Here is a 17469-nt window from a genome sequence, read left to right on the forward strand (position 1 = left end):
CTGTATTGAAGGTGATGGAGCTATGGTGATTCATGTCAGTTGAGGATCTGACCTTTTTTCATTAGTGCATGGATGGAACTGACCCCCCTCCCCCCCCACACACTCCTTCAAGGGTACAACATTTTGTATTAATACAAAAAGTAAATTGTAACCTCGTGAGAACATCATATTCAGGGCTGAACTGGGGGCACCTGCAAACAATGTAGTCAGCCATGGCCACGGATGAATAGCCAAAATGCTGGAGCTGGGAGCAGCAGGAATCAAGTTTTTAGGTAACTAAGAAGGCAGTGGCATAGTTGGAAATGGTGGGGTGCCCCAGTAGAGAGGAGAGCAGGAGGGGACACGGGGGACTGACCAAATTGGGGATATAGTTCTCCTGGTCATCCCACTACAAGCAATTCTTCCACTCCCTGTAAAAATATGTGACACGCCTCAGGTCATAGGAATGCTTCTGCTGGTTTTAATAATGATGGGGAGAATGACTTCTTTTCCATGCTCCTGTGCAGGAACCACTCTTGATGTACAGTACCAATCAGGACCTTCCAACCTCAACCTGGAACCTCTGCCAGGACACGCAGCTTTGCAAAACATGAGTTCTGTGATTCACACAGCTCCAAACCGTAGGTGTCCATCTTCATGCTATTGGCAGGCATAGTGCAGGGATTGGGTAGGAAGCTGCTGGGCCTATAAGCTTAGTTTGATTTATTTAAAGCATCACACTTCGACTTTGTGGGGCTAAATGGGACCTGTCGTGTTAGATCCTGCAGCAGGAGACAAAACAGGGGTCCAAACCTCAGGATCCTTCCTTAGTTTTTAGCCAGGCAAAACTGCCACTGAAGGCAATGGGAGAACTTCAGACATAGGTCCAAGATGCACTGGGCCGTACATCTCACTATGCCCTATTATGACAGTGTCATCATTCCACTTATAATTTAATATTCACAATCAACACCCCAAGCACTCAAAAAGCATGAGTCACCTCCCTACCCTATCCCTCCAAATCATGAGATTTTAAAAATACATTCCAGGTCCTTTTTATTTGCCTTCTAGTTTTTGCACCTTTAGGTTACACACTTCCCAGGTTTCTTCCACAACCACGAGGGCAAGAAATTTACTTTTTATACATGAAAACTGAATCCAGGAGCAGGGATTTTAAGACCACCAAATAGCATGAGACTCTCAATCAATAGCAGGAGCATGGGCAACGCTATTTTATATGCACAAAGGTAGAAGTGTAAAAATTCAGAAAGTAGGGTACACAGCAGTGCGATCTGTTTTATTATATGCAAAGTAAATTGTCAGCAAAATAAAAATTATACCATTCAACCTGCGTGAAAGGCCAGTTCCTAGGTGTAGAATTTAAAGCTTCCAGTAAACTTTTGTTGAGGTTTTTTAAGAAAGCCCATTATTAGGCAACTGATTTTATTATTCCTTTCATGGTAGCTTAAGGTATTCACTGAATTGGCAGATGGCCCTAATTCTACCCCTCTTACATTTTTTCCATAGCACAGACTGCACCTTAATAGAAACGCTGTGGACAACTGACTCTCCCCATTCCCACAAACCACCTCTTCCGCTCATACTCACATCTCCTGTCTCGTAGCAACGACAGCAAATGTGTGCACGGAAAAGTAATTAGCAATAATGTCTCGAAGATAGTCTAGCTCAATTTCGATGCTATTTAACAGCTAGGCACACGGAAAGCCAGCATCATGTGACCAGTCAGCACTCTACAGCCTACCACTGGTTCACAGAGCACAATATAAGAGCCATTGCTCTAATTAGAGATCAGTGGGAACACAGTTTCCCAAGTACTATTTATAAAGACAATGCAGTACGTTGCTTGGTGAAACTCCTAATAACCCACCCTCCACCAAATCCCTGATCATAAAGCGAAAGGGGGAAGAGGCTACCTGCATTCACAACAGGCTACAACCCCATTTTGGTACCACCTGTCCTCCAAGTGTTTTGCTGCGAGTCAAGAGCTGGGTTCAGTTCCTCAGATCGCATGTGGCACCCTGGACAAGTCATTTAGTCTCTCCATGCCTTAGCCTGTGAAATGGGAATGATGATACTTACCTCCTTATGCAGCGTGTTGAGAGTGGTTGCTGAAGAACACTAAGAACAGATTATTAAAATGAGGCTCTTAGCACTTCCCTACCTTGCAGAGGTATTGTGAGAATACATGTGTTAAAGACAGAGGGGCTCAGACACTTAGGAACTTACATGGTCCCCACTACCAAAAAGAGTCATTTCCTAAATAAAATGATCTAATTAAAAAAAATTGAATTTTTTTTAATGAAAAAAGGTATTACCCATATCAACTTTTGAGGATTGTTTTGAAAGCTAGCACATCTTCAGTTATTTCATAAAGACAACTCAAGCTAGCCAAGAAACTATGCTCATGTACTACGTTTGGTGCTATTCATGAACATGCATCTACCCCACCATCTTGATTCTTGTGACTCTACTTTGGTGTCTTGAACCAGATACCGTGCTATTAAAAACATTGTCTCCCAATATGTTTTAATTCTTTGTTTTTATTTTTCTCCCTTGCAGCATCTCCAGAAACATCCCTTCCTTCTCCGTCTACCAGCACAGGAAGCGAAGACTACAAACTAGGCCCAGCCCCAGGCCCAGAGGCGGTTGTGAAAATACTGCCTCAGACCATCGTACCCAAGCAAGAGATTTTATAAGGGACAGGCAAAAGAAGCCAAGAGCAATTCCCAATGTCCCTATGTAAAGTTAAACCATCTCTGCTTTCTGCCATGGCAATGCCCAGCAATTGCCTGCTTATAATGAGATCTGATGATGACACCCTTTCCTGTCAGTGATTAAAATGGCACTGTCATTAGACTGTGGCTCACCAATGTTCTCTATCATCACTCTCTTTACTGGAGCAGCCTGGACTTGAAGCTGTTGTTCATTTTAGAACCACCAAGACTGTAAGCTCGTTGGAGCAGGGACTTCGTACTTCATGTTTGTACAGCGCTGGGGGGCCCTGACTACAGCAATAGAACTAAGTATCTCCTATAGCTATTGTGGATTGCTAATGCGCATGCTATACCTCAAACAGAAACAGACCTTCTCACACTGCCTATTACAAGTTGAAGTACATGCCCATCACTCCTGCTGTCATTCAAGCTAAATCTAGAAAGCCTGTCTGAAGCATAGATCAGAGATGCTCTTTATAACCCACAGGAGATTATGGCTTCCTTATTCCACACACACCTGGTATTGTACAAGATTTTTATGCTGTTGTTTACTAACATATAATGCCGTGGATTACGAGTCACGGACCTTAAATTCAGATTTATGTGTTCTTAGCGCTGTTCAGGTTTCAAGAATTGTTATATTTTAATAGCTGAAGCCCATATTTGGTCTGTGATAAACATCCCGGGAAGGAGTGTTCTTTATTCTGATTCTAACAAACTTGCTGTACTATGTTTATAGATTGGGAACCCAGCTACTGCATTTCGATACTTCCATTAGGTCTTTTATAAATGTAATGTGTTGATAGGAGAGCTGATGATAACACTGTAGGTAATACTTGGGAACAATGCAACTACTACTAAATGTAAGGAACCAACAAAATAGGCTTGCCAAAATATTTGCTTGTACTATGTACATACAAACATCTCGGCTTCATACCATAGCTGAAAAAAAGTGACAGTCTTAAAACATGAAGACACTTTCCCTAGCATGTAGATATAGTTTTGCTGTAGCTTCATGGAGCAGGCAGTACGCAAACATCCTTTTTAAAAAAAAAACAAAAACAAAAACAAAACTTCACAGCCCTGTTTTATGCAGACTTTTTTCTTTTTATTATTTAAAATAGCTCTCCCAAGGATCTGTCACCGATCTATATATTTTGAAAAAATGTTATTCTGTGCTTTTACATCATGGGGTATCACTGTACTTAATGTGTAATTCCTAAGTTAGCCAAGCTCCAGCTACTTCAAATAACAAACGTATACAACAAAAGTATTCTTAAAAAGCAGCCAACCACCACCTTAGTTGGCTGCCTACATTGATCAACAGTACATTAAAGCCAACTAACCACAACCGCTTTTTTTGTTTTTTACATAGCCAAAACGTCACTGAACTTTTAACATGCTTTTGGAGGAATAGGAATAAGCTTACAGTTGGAAAGAATGAACTTGTTATTAATACTGTCTTCCAACAGCAGCTAGTTCCCTCGCTTTAATGATTTGTGAGTCTTTTCCAGTGCTACACAAAGACAGATACTCATGGGTTGAATTTCTGCTATGAACCCAATTTGTAATATAACAGTATATGTACTTTTTGTTCCTCAAATGTGCACTCTGTGAAATTGCCTTCGATGCCAATAAACTAAAAGAATATTTTGATTTTAGTTTGTGCATCAACAACCAACCTTTCAGTATAAAAGATGCATTGTGTACAAACTATGTACTTCCATTCCCCTCTCTTCCCCCATGTACACAAAGCTCATGTATTGGTAATGAATGAAATGTAGCTAAATAGAAATCTATCAAGTGAGCAAATTCCATTCTTTGAAGATTGTTAATATGGTACTGTATAAACCAAGGGTTCTCAAACTGGGCGTCGGGACCCCTCAGGGGGTCACGAGGTTATTACATGGGGGGGTCGCGAGATGTCAGCCTCCACCCCAAACCCTGCTTTGCCTCCAGCATTTATAATGGTGTTAAATATGTACAAAAGTGTTTTTAATTTTTTAAAGGGGGGGCACACAGAGGCTTGCTATGTGAAAGGGGTCACCAGTACAAAAGTTTGAAAACCACTGGTGTAAACAAAGCTCAGATGGAAAGGCTCCACATTCTGATTTACTTTGTTTTTGCGAATCATTTTAGTAGCAAGTTGCTCAAATTGCTGCACTGATTTTCCTGAGCATATGCTTTCTCTAAAGGTTTTCACCCAAAGCATATAAAGGTTAGAAAAACAAACTGATATTGATAAGCATGCAAGTAATATAGGCCAGCCTGTTTAATTGGACATAGCCACAAAGCCATGATATAGCTTATAAGCATTGTGTAGTTAGCACTTTATGGCTCAGTAGTATGGGGGGAAATATTTTGCTATGGCAACATACTGATATTTGATCTTGTAAATACATTTAAAGAAGGTATCACATTAAATCTTTGCAAATTGGTTTTGTTAGCATCTCATAACTAAAACCACTGTGCTCTTATCTGTTTTAAAAAAAAAAACTGCTCAGGGTTGGAATTATTTTTCACAAGGACCCACCCTCTTTGGCCTTTCCACAACCCCACCCCCCACCTCCCAAGAGCACAGGCCTTTAAAAAAAAATAATCTAATGTATTCGTTAAGGTGTATTCAAATATGCTTTGGAAGTTGTTATAGCATGTGCTGTACCAGATTTCTGGATTTTCTTTTTTAAATAAAGGTGCAAGAATGAATTTTGAGGCCTTTCTATACTTTCACAGCATGTCTATTGCTTTACTGAAACAAACAGATATCCCAGAAAGCACAGCGTTGCCTCTTCTTTCATGTTTTATTTATATCTATTTTACATAACAGATCAAAGCCTGCGGAAAATATTAAGGTACAGTCTTGTGTACTTCTGCCTCTATTATAGACCCAAGGGAAACTACTGAAATATTCAGTACACAGTAAGTTTTCACTTACTAGACTATGCAACTGTGATGTGTGGTGATGACCATCCACTTTGTTATTTGGTACTAAATACTGTTGCAATATAAGTTACTCTGATTTGCTACTGTGGGCCAGCTGGAAAATGCTGAAAGTACCTAGCAGTACCTATTTCTATAAGAGATCCAGAACATAACCAGAAAGCTATACCTGAACATAGACATTTCAGCCCAAGAGACAATTTCAGAATAAAAAGCACCAGCTTTTTTCAATCATATTCTATTTGCATTGAAAAGAAGTTTAATTGCCGCTTGAGTCACATGGCAACATAATGAAAAAATGTGAATGCAGAACAGGTGAGCATCAGTATGTTCATGTGCTCACTTATTTAATTTCTACCTTAGTCAGTCACATTCAGGTAACATATTAAGAACATTCTCAGTGCGCAGAGTTCTAGAACATTTTTCTCCGCTGAAGTAATCATCAGCCTTGAAGATAGTTGTGCATTATGACAGCACCAAGAAACTAATGGAGAAGATATTTAAATGAATACATGACATCTTCCTCTAGGATATGAAAAGATGTTTTTGGACAAACTGTCACTAGTCTCAGCTGCCGTTCAAGACTTCAGAAAAGGAGTATGAAATAAATCATATTATTTCTAAATCAGCAGTTCTCAAACTGTGGGTCACAACCCTGTTTTAACAGGATCACCAGAGCTGGCGCTAGCCTTGCTGAGGCCTGGGCCTGAGGGCTTCAGCTTATAGGCTCCCTTGGGATTTGGCTTTGCCCCCCCCGCCAGGGTGGAGAGCCCTCAGGCTTTGGCCCCTCCCACCCACAGCAGCACAGCTTGAGGGGAGGGGGGCCCTTAGGACTAAGTATTATCTAGACCAGGGGTGAGCAGACTACAGATGTATCCGGCCCTTCAGATGTTTTAATCCATCCCTTGAGCTCCTGCCAGGAAGTGGAGGTCGGCATTTTGCCCTGCTCTGGTGCTCCAGCCAGGGAGCGGTGTTGGGGGCTTGTCCTGCTCCGCACAGCTCCCAGAAGCAGCAGCATGTCCCCTCTCCGTGTCCTATGTGGATTCGCGGCCAGGTGGCTCTGCAAACAGCCCCACCTGCAGGTGTCACCCCTGCAGCCCCCATTGGCTGGGAACCACAGCCAATGGGAGCTGCGGGGTGGTGAGAGGGGCTGCAGACAGGTCAGCGCATAGATCCGCCTTGCTGTGCCTCCACATAGGAAATAGAGGGGGGACATGCCACTGTTTCCGGGAGCTGCTTGAGGTAAGCGCCATCTGGAGACTGCACCCCTGACCCCCTCCTGCGCCCCAACTCACTGCCCCATCCCTGATCCCTCTCCAAACCCCTCGGTCCCAGCCCAGAGCAACCTCTTGCACCCCCAACCCCTCGTCCACACCCCCAGCCGGAGACAACATACATACACACCCCAACCCCGGAACCCCCTTCCCATACCCTGAACTTATTTCTGGCCCAACCCCTGAGTCCTCACCCCCTCCTGCATCCCAATCTCCCATTTCAAGAGCATTCATGGCCCTCCATACAATTTCCATACCCAGACGTGGCCCTCGGGCCAAAAAGTTTGCCCACCCCTGATCTAGACCATCCCTAACAGGTGTTTGTCCAATCTGCTCTTAAAAGTCCCCAATGATGAGGATTCCACAACCTCCCTAGACAATTTACCCCAGTGCTTAACCACTCTGACACTTAGGGAGTTTTGCCTAATGTCCAACCTAAACCACTCTTGCAGCAATTTAACCCCATTGCTTCTCGTCCTAACCTCAGCAGTTAAGAACAATATTTTTTCTCCCTCCTCCTTGTAACAACCTTTTATGTACTTGAAAACTGTTACGTCCCTTCTCAGTCTTTTTTCCAGACTAAACACCATCTATACAAACAGATGCAGTGTTTTACGGAAATGAAATCTCCTGAACGGAAGAATTCAGTGAGGATCATCTGACTTTGTGGAGGTGGGGCGGGGGAGTTCGTTCTATATTCGTGGACAGTCACTGTTTTATAGATGGCTGTTACCCAACCACTACTACTTAGTCCAGAGCATCCAGCACAGTAGCTTCTCCCTTTCATTGCCAACACAGAGTGGTCATGAAGCTGAACAATACCAGATGGCCATTTTATTGAATGCCCTTAAAATGGATTGTGTCCTTAAACATGACACAGGTCAATATTTAGTGTGCATGGTTGAGGTCAGTCTGGATTATCACAGCAGGTCCCTTCTGGTTTTGTAATCTGTAACCTATGATATTTCTCACATGCACTGAGAAATTTAGTAAGTGTATTTGTAAATCTAAAAGGCAGAGAGACATGGTCCTTGCACTAAAGAGCTTCCAGGCTAAATAAGCACAGGTAAAGATAATGAGATAGGGAGTGGAAGTTAATTAACTTTAAGACTTATTCATTACTTTATTTTTACATTAAAAAGTTACAGTGTAACAAGGGTTTGAAAAGCCAAGTCAACTTGATTTCACACACACACGCACAAAGTCACAGGTTTCAACTGCTTTAAATGATATTTTCTGATTTTCATCAGTATATTTTATTAAACAATATACATACTAAAAGCCTCATGACAAAGCCAGATACATTTTTCTCCAATATTTATGCAGGATGTTGAACTGAATATTCGAAGATTCTTGTCCAACTTCCAACCTTCCCCCTCATTTACATGATACATGTATTTTTGTTCATCCGTCTGTGGCTTTAGTGGATGTGTTCATCTAGCAATTCTCCATATTACATACCTACTCCCTAAGCACTGTATACATCTTCCGAAGTATTGCACAGTTTTGTTCATTGGACCATGGTATATTGAATGGATCCCTTAGTAAACTGACACATACTAGGACATAAATGTGATGAAGAATCAGTACGATTAAGAATTAAGATTCCACATAGAGTTGCACAGAAATGGAGAAACAAGTCACTAAGAAAAGAAAGCGTATTTTCAGTCTGTGAATGTAAACTTACTAATGGGAGATCCTTGAGCATCTCATACTGCTTGACGTGGGATAAACTTGTTGATGCTAACGGTAAAGCAAAAAAAAAAAACTGGACAAGTTTAAGGCAAGTCCCAGAACAGGGAGCTGTTTACTTTCCAGGCACAGTTTCAAGCTATGCATCAAGGCTCCTGTTTTATCCTTTGTGCAGTGGATAATTCAAAAGACAACAAAGTAATGATAAATACAAAAATTCTTCTATCTGTAGTGTTTAGATAACCCATTTTCAGATGTATTTCATCACTTGCAGATTGTGTCATTACTTACAGATCTAGGAACACATCTTAGAACTACTGTTATTTGTCAGACGCACAAAGAGCAGTTATATTTCTACACTGTTCATTCCTTTTGTTTTCAAGCAGTTTTGGTTGGAAAATGGTGAAATGGAAATTTTTCCCCTTTATATACTGTATACACATTTTCCATTTTACACTCAGATTTCTTGTACTTGCACAAAGGAGGCTGGGATTACATTCCCTAATTCTAAGGAAGTCTCCCTCCTTTCAGTGATGGCTCTATTTAAGTGACTGGTGAACTATTTACCAGTTTCTGAATGCGTGTAAAATCTACACACACACACACGGGTGGGGGGTGGCGCTCAGGACCTTACAATAATGATTGTTCTTTGGATCAAAGTTATACCAATCTGCAATACATTCATTTTTAATCCTACAGGAGGATCTAGTCACTGGTCCCTCAGATACCCACACACGAGTTCCTTTAAAGTCAATGCACTGAGAACTGAAGACAAGTATCGCAGGGCAGAATTGACCCATAGCTAAAGTTAAAAATATTTGATTACTGCACATTTAGAATTTACCTAAATGCCATTTAAGATTAATGCTGCCAAATACAAGACATGCTATTGTGAATCACGGAAGACATTGGCAGGGCTGGAGCAGTGCATCTGACGTTTATGTTACTACGCACACAAATCTCGAATTACTAGTATGCAAGGACTGCTCATCTGAAGTGGGACATAACAGTATAATTTTGACTATCAGGACAAATGAAAATATAAATAAAATTAAAGGATTGACTAAGTCATTATTCCCTGAAAACTAATGGATTTAGGGAGCTTGATGCCATTTAAAATGGGCTTCCAACTTAACTACTTGATCTCATGATTGACAACTGCACCTGGGCTTATAATTGTATAAAACACTCAGGTAATTCCCAAAACATTTATCAAACAAACAGTTCAACAAAAATGCAAAATTAATCCCATTAAACAATAAGTTACAGTAGTATGACGACATTTTGGCTTCTTTAGTGTGGTTACACACCTTTCTTTTGTTATCCTGCTGAAAGATCGCTACAGCATCCAGTTTACGTTTCTGAAAGTTAATGAGATGTCTGTGACTATAAAACTCTGCTTGCTACAAGCAAATGTCTTGTTTGTTTCAGTTGGTCACAGATTATATGTAGACAGCCATTTCTGGCCCCAAATAAATATTTATATAGTATTCTTGCAAGTTCAAGTATGATTAGGCAGGCTCACACAGAAAACTCAGGTCCCCCTTTCTTTGCTCTCAGCAAAAGTTGCCTGATTCGAAATCCTGCAAAAGGATTGATCCACAGGAGTGAAGGTTGGCCCCCAAAGACAGATTTCATCCCTTCCCAGCGTAGCCTCCTCTCCCATGTTGGCTTTTCACTTTTAAGCCTCTCAATCTCCTGCACATAAATTAAAACAAACAGTTATACACTTAACAGCCAGCAAGGTGGATTGATTTAAATCAAGACATAGGAAACCCTGATTTAAATCAACGTTAACAGTGTTTTGCATCTGTACTTTATTTTCCTAAAGAAAGGCTAATTCTCATTAGTACCATTCAGATTACGAAGATCTTCAATTATGTATGCCTATTATGTATACACGCAGACTAACCGGATAACGCGCACCTCTGGTAGCTATGTAACATTAAAAAATCTTAAGCAAATTGAATGGCAACATGGAATATCTGGTTAAACAAAGTTTTGGATGAAAAGGGAGCATCATTACTGTACTCTCATCAGATTCAGAGTACAAACAACTCAAATTCCGGCAGTCAAAATGTTACGTCTGGGTGTCTAGTAGCAGTACAGTGCACTTCTATATTACGGGGTTCAAGTGAAGATGCTGTTAGCCAAGACCTGCAAGGACTAAGTGTCCTGCATTTCTCTCCAGCAAACCTTTAAAGCTGAATGGAAGACCAGCACCATGATCTGAAGAAACAACTCTATTCAACCCTCCCCACTAGGGAATGGCCAGAATTGGGGGATCCCACAAGACTTTTTCCTGCCTCCCTTCAAAGAGAGAAGTGGGGTCTAAATTGGAAATCGTGACAAACCCTGGGCAGCAATGCAATCAGGCACCAACCTGGTGAAACAAATTAGTGCTATTTCTTTCTAAGAAAGAAATCAGAATGATTAATTGAGCTGTGGGGGAATGCAGCACAAAGTAAGTATTTAAAGCTTGCTGAATACATTGCATATTTAGTAAATATTTTTCTGCAACAGTATTTCATGAGAAGCGAAACACTAAGCACAACAAAAAGCTAAAATGAACACTAGTGGCACCGCAAACTAGGGAGCTGTACTACAAGTACAAGCTGTTAACTACAATTATTGAATCTATCAAAAATGAAATAAAACGTCCATTAAGAATCTCAACTCAAATCATATCATTTACAGTACTCACTTCCCACTAAGGACAGTGGAACACTTACCATTTGTTTTCCCTTTTGTAAAGCATACAGCTATTCAATATCTAAGTGCAACATTTGCAAAGCAGCATCAGCTGAGAAAATTCAGGATGCCACTGTGAACTCAATTCCCTGACACCTTCAGTCAATTACTCACATTGGATGACATTCTTCCAATGTTTACATTGGGATTTGGGGAGGAAAATGGATTAACACCAAGTATCAGCCAGTACATTATTTCAGTGCAGTAAAAAAGGTGCAAAAAAAAAAAAAAAAAGCACATTGCTAATCCCAGATTAGGCACATCATGTATACTTTTGGTGACAATCTAAGAATTATGAAAATCCCACCATAACTGTCGAAGTAATTTAGGCACGCAAGCCCCAGTGAAAGAAAATGTAACTTGTTCTAAAAGCCTTTGAAAGTCTCACCCTACCGCATCATGCAGGGGAAGGCAATACTAAAGGAGAACACATTTGTTACATATCTGCTCATTAGCAAAAACATAATTATTTCTAATTCTCCCAGTAGCAGGGAAAATAATAGATGTGTTTACAATTTGAATATTTTCATCATAAAAGCCCCTCTATGGTATGCAAATAAAGCTACATCTAGTCAAGTCTTATATTAGAATTATTACACCAAGCAAGGGAAAGTAAGTTTTACCGTTTCATCATTGCATATTGAGTGGATTTGGGTGCCAAACATAACAGCAGTGAAAGTGAGAAACAGAAAACCCTCAAGGCACAAAAAGACCATCAGGATCACAGTTACAGGCGGGGAGAAGTCACTGCATTCTGTGAAAAGAATAAACTTAATTATGAAAAAGAAATCACACCAAGAACCCATGCAAATAGCAACTCCAGAACAGTGTCTCTCCTCTTCAACACAAAGTGATAAAATATGTTTGTATTTATTTTACAGTGGATAAATCAGCTCAACCCCAGATTTTGCAAATCTTTTACTTTCCATCCCAGAGGCTGTACAGTTCTAGACAATTCAGTTTATTAGACAAGTAAATGCTAAATTATTTGAAAGTGATTGCAGTCCTGCCTTGTCATATACAGGAACTCCTCACTTAACAGGGTGCAAGAACAGGGGGACACCCTGACATTAGCCCCTCTCCTCTCCCCCTTGCACAGCAAGTAGGAGGCTCCCGGGATCAGCTCCAAGGCAGAGGGTGGGAGCAGCACATGGCAGTAGGGGGAGGGACAGCTGAACTGCTGGCAACTGATAGCCTGCTGGGCAGCCATGGCACAGGGAAGGGAAGCTGATAGGGGAACTGGCGGTCCATCCTGGTTCCAAGCCCTCACCAGCTAGCTCCAATGGGCTGCTCTTCCTGCAAGCAGTGGACAAAGCAGGCAGCTGCCAAACGATCTTATAAGGGAGCATTGCGCAACTTTAAAAAGGATGCTCTCTAATTGATCAGCAACGTAACAACGAAACAACTTTAACCAGGACGACTAAGTGAGGAGTTACTGCACCACATTGCACTACATGAATGTACCTTGCCCTGGGGTAACCACCAGGCTACACCAATTTGAGAGCCAATAAGCATCTTTGTGTAAGACGTTGTACATTAGGCCAAGCTGCATATATTACCAGATATAAAGTGAAGGGCAGCTAGACATGAATTCAGCACGACACACAAACTGCAGACGTGAGAGCCCTGCCTGCTCCTGGTTGGCTGTTAGATCTACCTGAGTTTTCATTCTTGCTGCTATGTTTTGCTTGCCAAAGCCCAAGCCCCACCACCCGGGGACGAAGTAGTGGGGATTAGCTTACAGGCAGTCCAGTTGGGGCCGAAGCCTTTGGGCTTCGGCTTTGGTTCCTCTGCCCGGGTGGCGGGGTTCAGGCTTTGGTAACCCCCCCTCCTCCTTCCCCCGGGGTTGTGCAGTAATTTTTGTTGTCAGAAGGGGGTCGCGGTGCAATTAAGTTTGAGAACCCCTGATTTAGGTGACAGAGGGGTTTGTGAAAGAGTCTTGAGACTGACAAACCTCAAGCATTTGTTAACAGAAAAGACTCTGGCTCGGAAGATATCCTTAGGGTTCCTAAACTCTTGCAATACCAATAGTATCAAAGATTTGGCTGAGTGGGAATCTGTGGAGCATGAATTTAGTACCCATGCAGCTGGTACTAAGCTCTTGGTATGGGAGTGAGTTGGCTCTGCTCCCCTCAGTAACTTAGGGAGATGAATAGCCCTTGGTACAGTTAATTTTCCTGTTATCAGTACCAAATATTGGTCAGAGACAGCCCTCTCTGCCCTCTCAGGTTATCTGAACTCAGTACTGGAGTCTGTCTTAGATGACAGACTCCTCTTCGCATTTGTGGTACCAATCTCATTCAGCGCCTGCATGGAATTCCCACTGGGACTTGAGGTCTCCGCAGCCTTCTTACCAGACAGTGACTGAGAGCTTCTTGGAGATTTACTCCTTACCTCCTCCTATTTAGAGGCAGGTGTAGATGACGACTTTGGTACTGTTGATTACTCAATGCCATGTACTTCTCTACTGATCTACGATGACCGAGATCTTGAGGTGGATGGGGCACTACTTGTACTAGGACATACAGCTTGCTCCATCATTAGAAGTTTAAATTTAATTGCTCTACATTTTCAGGATCTACCCTTGAAGGGAGTGCAGATCGTGCACTTACTGGGGATATGAGTATCACCCAGACAGCAGAGGCACTGGGAGTGTAGGTCACTTATCGGAATAGCCTCGTGACAGAAGACGCTCCCCTTGAATCCCAGGAGAGACCAGCATTCCTGAGCAAAACGAATAAAAATGTAATCCCTATAATAAGGGGAGATCTCCTACCTACATAACTCTCTATGATTGTTTTTTGAAAATTTTTTTTTTAATAGCTTAACTGTCCCAACAACTGTAGCACCATAAGCTAAGTAACTATGAGGTAACTATCTGAGGGAAAAAAAACAACAAAATGTTAAAGAACAGGCATCACAGATTCCATCTCTGGTCAAAGGTGGTTGAGAAGGAACTGAAGGCTGTTCATGCCCACAGCCCCATACAGCCTTGGCGAGAAGCATGAGGATGTGTGGGGTGTCCCCATGGGCCGAACGGACACAGCTACCAAACATCGTCCAATAAAGGCACAGGCTACAGGGAGACCTGACATGGAGCACTCAAAGGGACACTACTCTAAGAAGCATGTGCGGCTGGGTTATTTTTTTAAGCTTTCATAAGTTTCAGACCGTTAATAGGGATTTATTATGAGTTTTTTCCATATTTCAGTGCTGAGGAAGTTGTGAAAAGTAGCAGTCTGTTCACAGTACGCATGAAGACTATAGATCACACAGCAGTTTGGACAGGTTCCCCTAAAGATGAGCCATGCACATTCCAAACTGCATTATAACATGCAAAAAATGAAATAAGGAGATGTGTGTATGAAAGACTGAAGTAAGGCATTTTATGTTTGAGTCCTGGGTGAGGATATTCAATGAACTAAGCCCCTTACTTGGTCCTAGGACTTCCCCCAGTATTGAGACCCTTATGAAATGCTGCCTCACTATGCTCTAGAGCCCATCCCTAGTTGTTGTTATTATTCAAGGTGGCTCTTGAGCTCCTCATCCACATGCCCTCCCTGGTATTTACAGCAATGATCCTCCATCCCCTTGCATTAAGGACCCTGGTATTCCTTCAGCCATATAACTCTCCCCATGATCTTGACAGCCCAGCGGGCTCTGGTGCACCAAAACATTGCCTTGAAATACTAATAAGCACAAGAAAGCATGGAGGAATTAGCTACTTTCAACTAAGCACCACGCAAGAAAATAAGATGGCATGAGCAGGCAAGAGAATATTCATGGCACTTTGTGTTAAACAGTTGAAACATTTGCAAACATTTTATGATTTTTTATTTATAAACAGTGCTTGGTTATGGTGGTAGAAGTAAACACATGCTTACCAGTCCACTGTCCTCGGACACAAGAGAAAAACTGAAACCCACACAGAATGAGTGCATGAGCTGAAATTAGGGCTATATACATCTGGAAATAAATAGAAATTTGCTTAGTCTTGATCATTTTGTCAGTCAGTAAAGCAGACATTCCTTGCAGCCATTTTTTATGATTAGGAAGTGACATGCTTGGGTGCAGTATCATTTATTAATTGAATAAAATGGAGTAAAACCAACTCCAGCAAAGTTCAAATAAAAAAATCTCAGCAAGTACAACGATGTACACTAATTTATTAGCTCTTTGGATCACATTACAATTACAAATGTAATAAAATGAAAAAAAAAGGAATACTAACCTTTCTGTAACTGTTGTTCTTTGAGATGTGTTGCTCACGTCCATTCCATATTAGGTTTGTGCGCGTGCCAAGTCTGCCGCTGCTGGAGATTTTTCCCTCAGTGGTATCAGTCAGGCTGGCTCTAGCGCTCTCTGGAGCGATGCACATATGCACTAGTATAAGGGGCATCACCGCTCCCACATCCTCTCAGTTCTTTCTTGCTGGCCAACTCCAACAGAGGGATAGGAAGGTGGTTCGTGGAATGGACATGAGAGATGCATCTCAAAGAACAGTTAAGGAAAGACAGTAACCGTTTTTTCTTCGAGTGCTTGCTCATGTCCATTCCATATTAGGTGACTCACAAGCAGTACCTCAGGAAGTGGGCTCAGAGTTCAGGGACATGCTGACTGCAACACTGCTCTTCCAAACCTGGAATCATCTCAAGCCTTTTGGGTGATGGCATAGTGGGATGCAAAGGCACGAACCAACGACCAAGTTGCAGCCCTTCAGAAGTCTTGGATTGGGACCTGCAGGAAGAATGTCGCTGAAGAGGCCTGAGCTCTCGTGGAGTGAGTGATTAGGGTCGCCAGAGATGGGACATTCGCCTGTTCGTAGCATGCCTGAATACAGGAGGTTATCCAGGATGAGATCCTCTGAGCTGACTAAAAGTCCTTTCATCCTTTCTGATACTGCTACAAAGAGTTGTATGGATTTGTGAAAGAATATAGTCCTATTGCTATAGAAGGTGAGGGCACGCTTAACATCCAATGAGCGAAGCTGCCGCTCTTCTGAATTCTGGTGAGGCTTTGGGAAAAAGACTGGCAGAAAAAATGGCCTGGTTGCTATGGGATTGTGAAACAACCTTTGGCAAGAAGGCCAGGTGGGGGCGGAGCTGGACTCTGTCCTTGAAGAACACTGTGTATGGAGGCTATAATGCAAGGGCCTTGATTTCAGAGACCCTTCTGGCTGAGGTGATCACTACCAGGAAGGCGACCTTCCAGGAAAAGTAGCAGAGGGCACGATGCTAGCGTCTCAAAGGGAGGTCCCATGAGTCTCAAAAGGAACAAGTTTAAGACCCACAGGGGAATCAGCTCGTGAACCTGTGGGTAAAGTCTCTCCAATTCCTTAAGAAAACAGTGTCATCTCATGAGAGAACACTGATCTTCTGCTCACCAGTGGGTGGAAGGCCAAAATTGCTCCTACATGCCAGAGCCAGACCTTGTTGCTTTAAATGGAACAAGTAGTCCTGGGTGGACGCAAGGGAAGACTGAGTCGGAGAGACACCTTGATAGGATGACCATATCGAGAACCGCTTCCATTTGCGAGGTAGGTAGCCCTAGTGGATGGCTTCCTACTGCCCAGCAAGACCTGTTGAACTTATTCTGAACAGGCCTGCTCCTCTGGGTTTAGCCATGCAACTTCCATGCAGTTAGGTGAAGGGAGCGGAGGTTCAGGTGGAGTAACCAACTGTGGTCTTATGAGATCAGGTGTAGGAGGAGCGGGAGCAGCGTGCCAAGCCAGTGCTAGCGCAGTCACACCGGGGCTATAAGAATAACTCTTGCCTCGTCAAGCTTGATCTTCAGGAGGACCTTGTGAACCAGAGGAACTGGAGAAAATATGCAGAATAGTAGCTCTGTCCATGGAAGCAGGAAAACAACGGAGAGGGAGCCCGGACCGTGCCCAAGCAACAAGCAAAACTGTTGGCATTTTCTATTCTGCTTGTTTGCGAACAGGTTTACCTGGGGAGGTCTCCCTCTCTTTGGAAGACGAACCTGGTGACCTCTGGGTAAAGGGACCATTTGTGGTGAAAGAAGAAAGATCTGCTGAGGTGATCCGCCAGGGTGTTCTCCAGGCTCCTGGAAGATGTGAAGCCTCGAGGTATGTGGAG

The 17469-nt window shown here is 42.4% G+C and overlaps 2 protein-coding genes across 6 annotated transcripts in view; one reads left to right on the forward strand and one right to left on the reverse strand.

Annotated features, from left to right (window-relative positions):
• The window catches only part of LOC120384159 (hepatocyte nuclear factor 4-beta-like), a 43271-nt gene extending 38648 nt beyond the window's left edge, over positions 1-4623 (forward strand). For all 3 annotated transcript variants that reach the window (XM_039502490.1, XM_039502491.1, XM_039502492.1), the window contains 2 exons: positions 507-620; positions 2560-4623. In XM_039502490.1, coding sequence (XP_039358424.1) covers positions 507-620; positions 2560-2696 — 251 coding nt within the window. In that variant the 3' untranslated portion in view covers positions 2697-4623. The remainder of the gene's footprint in view (positions 1-506; positions 621-2559) is intronic.
• Positions 4624-7259: 2636 nt separating this feature from the next.
• Positions 7260-17469, reverse strand: part of ZDHHC7 (zinc finger DHHC-type palmitoyltransferase 7) — a 35763-nt gene continuing 25553 nt past the window's right edge. For all 3 annotated transcript variants that reach the window (XM_039502735.1, XM_039502734.1, XM_039502736.1), the window contains 3 exons: positions 15256-15337; positions 11995-12125; positions 7260-10318 (listed from right to left, as the gene is read on the reverse strand). In XM_039502735.1, coding sequence (XP_039358669.1) covers positions 10142-10318; positions 11995-12125; positions 15256-15337 — 390 coding nt within the window. In that variant the 3' untranslated portion in view covers positions 7260-10141. The remainder of the gene's footprint in view (positions 10319-11994; positions 12126-15255; positions 15338-17469) is intronic.

This window comes from Mauremys reevesii, linkage group 16 (genome assembly GCF_016161935.1).
Source record: "Mauremys reevesii isolate NIE-2019 linkage group 16, ASM1616193v1, whole genome shotgun sequence".
NCBI classification, from domain to species: domain Eukaryota; kingdom Metazoa; phylum Chordata; order Testudines; family Geoemydidae; genus Mauremys; species Mauremys reevesii.